The sequence below is a fragment of the Opisthorchis viverrini genome (assembly GCF_000715545.1).
Source record: "Opisthorchis viverrini unplaced genomic scaffold opera_v5_54, whole genome shotgun sequence".
Taxonomy (NCBI): domain Eukaryota; kingdom Metazoa; phylum Platyhelminthes; class Trematoda; order Opisthorchiida; family Opisthorchiidae; genus Opisthorchis; species Opisthorchis viverrini.
In genome coordinates this window covers 1144139-1148613 of record NW_008751711.1, presented here as the reverse complement: position 1 = coordinate 1148613, position 4475 = coordinate 1144139, and the positions used below count along the sequence as shown (strand labels likewise).

Here is a 4475-nt window from a genome sequence, read left to right as displayed (position 1 = left end):
TGTATGATGGCTAATTTATTCATTTTCGACAGGCTCAAATTTCTAGTCATGCGTACCTACATCAGAAATATGCCGGTGACGTTTATGCTGCATCTTTCACACGTACGCCGTTTTTTCTGCTCAGCAGGTGCATTCAACCAGCCGATTACTTCGTGCCTGTTGGTATGTCCCTCATTTAGCCTATTTTGATTAGAGCCAAAATATTTCGTGCGACACCAACGGCTTCGCTGTTAAACAATTTGCGATTTAATGTAAAACCGCCTTTTGGTAACTTCGTGTTTAGTTGCAGGACGCTGTAAGCAGCCGTACGAAAAGCGTCAATTCATACGTTTTCCCTGGTGAAACTAACCCCATCTTAACCATCAAGGCGACTAGCATGACGTCGGATGCGGGTATACAGAAGTATACGAGATATAACATGAACACCCGGGGACGGTGTGCACCTTCCGTGGCCTGAAATTGCACTATGTAGAGTTCATGTGGCTTTCAGGTTCATTTTTTAAACGCGGTCTCTGTCGAATGCTTTAGATTTTCTGAAGTAGGGACGCCGTGCATCTGTTAATTTTCGATACACTTAGGTAATAGTATCAACAGATATTGCTTACACTAGCCATTGGCCGCTATAGAAATACTTGTTATTTTTCGCAATGGTATCCAGCAACTTGGTTTGCTGGTATGCAAAAGGAAAATCACCCTCAATATGAAGGAGGAGAAAGAACAATTGACTACAACAAGAGAAGCATTGTGCTGGAGACAAAAAGGCAAGATATGCAACACAAAAGCTCCTATTTTACTTGTCGCACATTAAAACCAACCAGGGGACCTGTTATATCTGACTGCTGTTCCCACGCTGTGGCCTTGTGCCAGAAAAGAACTCAGCAACAACGAGTTTATTCCAGAAAAGCGAATTGGAAAATCACAGGGGCATCAGGCTTTTTAAAGATCAGTTTCTGACTTTGATCCAGGCGTTAAGTGAACTCTGTCAACATCGATCATGCTTGTGTGAAACGTCTAAGTGCTGGTCGAATTCGGTGGTGCTTCTGTGGCGTGCATGAACACTCGTCGGCTTCGCTGAATTGGTTGAATGACTGACTGGTTCAGATGTATATCGGCATACATATTCAGATTTTGACGCAGTTTAAGGGTCTGAGTAGGTGTCGTGCATTCTCGGGTTAATTCCAGGAATCTGACTTTCCTTAAAGTACCAAAATGCCGAAGTACCCGATTGACCACCCCTCAGTCAAGTCGGCGGTTTGGAGCGCGCAAATCTGGACTACTAATGAACACCAGCATGACATTTTGCAGAAGATATAACTGATATGTAATTTCTTTCCTGCTCAGCCTGTCTGTTCATCATAGGGCAATTTCCTAACGGGAGCAGAAAACAGTTACTGAATCCCCGGTGAGTTTTGTGTGGCAAAATGCAATGAAGGCTAGAAATATATTCGTAGGGTCATATAATAAAAATAAAAAAAGCAAGGGCTGGATGGAAGGTCATCACAAACGTCGCTGGATCAAGCAATCAAGAATCATTGTGGGTTTCGAAGCCTCAAGGGCTTTTGAGGATTGCGGCTACCAGTCGATTCACTCACTATCGAAACAAATCTCCCTGCCCGTAAGTCTACACGCATGGGGAGGAATGTAGATTACTTCGACAGGTGGTACAGTGCGTCTCGCAGCTTACAGTGAGTTTACCTGACTTGACATCCAGCGAAATGCAGTTGAATAATGGAACGCTGGTGCATACATAAATATGAATCGTGAAACCCTCAGGTATTAAGGCTGCAAAAGGAATCCTAATTGCGTTACAGACGCCTTACTCCTCTTATTTGGTTGGGTGATACACTACTCGATTTGGCCGACAGTATGTGACATTTAGCAAATATGTGAAATACATATACACGTCTGTATGTAATAACCCCCGACGTCACATAATCGATGCTGATGAATATGATGCTCTGGAAAGAGCGAAAACGAGTTGTACAGCCGCGACATGCGAACCGCAATCAGATAGTGCGACCCATGTACAAATGGATTCATGCATAGACTCCGAGTTTCCCGTGTATTCGTATTAGTGTCCCACACGCTCAAAAAGATTTCACTTCTGCAGTAAGCTTAGGTTACACTTTGTAGCACATACGGGCCTGGGGACATACAAATGTGATTTCTGTCATTTGTGTTTCAAATGGCTGCAAAGTAAGCAGAAACATATGATCGAAGAGCATTGGACTCGCGGGAACCGCTGAGTATTCAGGACTATTGAAACGGAAAATAGTTACATGCCAGACTTGTGAGAAACGCTTACGTTCCGAATCTGCACTAGTGGACCACGTTCGCGTGCACACAGGGGAGAGGCTGTATGCTTGTCAGTTGCGCAAGTGTGCTTTCAAATCTCGTTCAAATTTGAGACGACATTCGAAGCAGCGTGAGCGATGTTTCAAGCACATGTGTCAAAGAATCCACTCACATATAGATAAATCACGATAGATAACCATAATGTGTTTGTTTTGCAACTGAACACCGGTTATGAATATATAATTGTTACAAACATACTTTCATTCGGACTGTTCGCTATTTGATGAGATATGAGGTTTTGGTGTATAGTTATGTGAGTGCGTACGCACGATTTTTCAGCACGTTAGAACAAGATGGTCCAGATCGCGATATATGAGCTATCCACCAGGAAATACAATGCCATTATTGTACGGAGGACTTGCTCAATATACTAACTAATACTATTTATTATCTTTCGGATGGAGATATTTTTTCATGACTGAAGAAAATTAACTGTCGATGGATGTGGTGAATATAGTAAAGATGCCTAGAACTGGCAGCGTTTTGTGAGCCTTTGTTGATGCTTTTTCATTATTCCAAGACTTCAGCTTTTTTCTAATGGACACAAATCATACATTGATGGCAGCACTCATCAGAGGGGGAAGAATGACTGCAATACCAAATGTAAATAACTACTTGCTCAGCATGGATAAAGAGTAGCAAAGTTTACTCAGCAACTATTTAAGGCAGAAGAAAATGTGCACGCTCGGTTCCTAAAAGAATACGCGTAGGACAAGCCTAGGTAACTCTCTAATCGTTTTCGTGCCTGATTGTGTCACCACAATGCAGACTTCGTGCAACCGACGTGGAAAAGTTGCCGTACACTCTTTTTCACCAAGTGAGCAGATTAATTGCGCGCAATCTGCGATAGAGCATGACGATCACCACATTGAAACGCTTAAATTCGGACACGTAGGTTTTATGTACCCACACTCCACGTGCCAGAGGGTATAAGCAAATAAATTTACAGAAGGGTGTTGATAATTTCTTTGATGATCCGCGGTCGGTAAAATGAGTGGTTGGAGATAACAAAATGGTCGTCTATTCCAAGTGAATCTTTCAGATAAAACCGCGTGAAAATCAAGTCATCAACTGAAAGCACATATTCCTTAAACCGCGAAGTCAATACCTTGGCTTAGCCCGCAACTTGTCTACCACAAGTATCAAGCATATACCTAAGTTACTTAAGACAAGTCCTTTATTTCATCGATTGGTGGGGATTGTGCGCGGTAGCTGACGTAGTCACCTACCCACATTTGCTGCATAATTACCTTACTACTGAATGCCTGTGTTTGCAGTTTTTGTTGTTATTTGAGCTGGCTTGAGGCGTTGACCGTGCAAATGTGCTTCCGCTGGGTGGGACAAACTTTCGATTGCTCCACCAAAACAGGCCAATAGAAAGGTCCAAGCACATAACCATTCGGTCGCGTACTTTGACTTAGTGTAGTTTAGAGTACGTTCGACCTCTGTGATGACACCAAGGCGACTCTAGTTTTCGACGAGTATTTGCGGATTAGTGAAGATACTAATACTATCGACTACCCATGGCAATTCAACAAACTGTTCGCATACCAGCTTGTGTCCGGCGACATTCTGATAACAATTCTACAAAGAGCTGGTAATTTGGGTTATTTACGAGAAATCTCCTCTCTGTATTTCGAAGTGATGGCCTCAATAAATTTGGAACGCACACTGAGTATTTCAAACAAATCATCATGATGCATTTTAGCAGAGGTTGAGAATCGTGGTAACACACGCACTTTGCCAAAGAATCAAGGCAAAATAATGAATAACAGACGCAAACCGCGCTAATTTGTACTGCTGCAAGGTGGTTCTTCGGTGGTCTAGCAGATATAGAACAGAGCTTTTTATATTCACCAAATCACGGGGCAGGTTTTGGCCTAACAGTACTTTCAACCTGAATTCCTTAACTGTTTTAATATTTTGATTTCCATTCCTTGCCCGAAACAATGAATTTGCCCAGTTTCATCACAGCTTTTCCCATTAAGGCTGCGCATCACCATTTTCCTAGCCTTCGAATATTGTTTGCAATGAAACTTGGATATCCATTTCTCCGTTTATCACTACACGACATTCGCCATATACACAATGCGTTTGGCGTATCTAAGCACCCGTGATTT

The 4475-nt window shown here is 42.5% G+C and overlaps 1 protein-coding gene across 1 annotated transcript in view; it reads right to left on the bottom strand.

Moving 5' to 3' along the window:
* T265_03727 (hypothetical protein) overlaps positions 1–3754 on the bottom strand; it is a gene marked incomplete at both ends in the record, with an annotated part of 9432 nt that extends 5678 nt beyond the window's left edge. Inside the window, one exon of the mRNA XM_009168274.1 lies at positions 3606–3754. Coding sequence (XP_009166538.1) covers positions 3606–3754 — 149 coding nt within the window. The remainder of the gene's footprint in view (positions 1–3605) is intronic.
* Between the last annotated feature and the right edge of the window lie 721 nt (positions 3755–4475).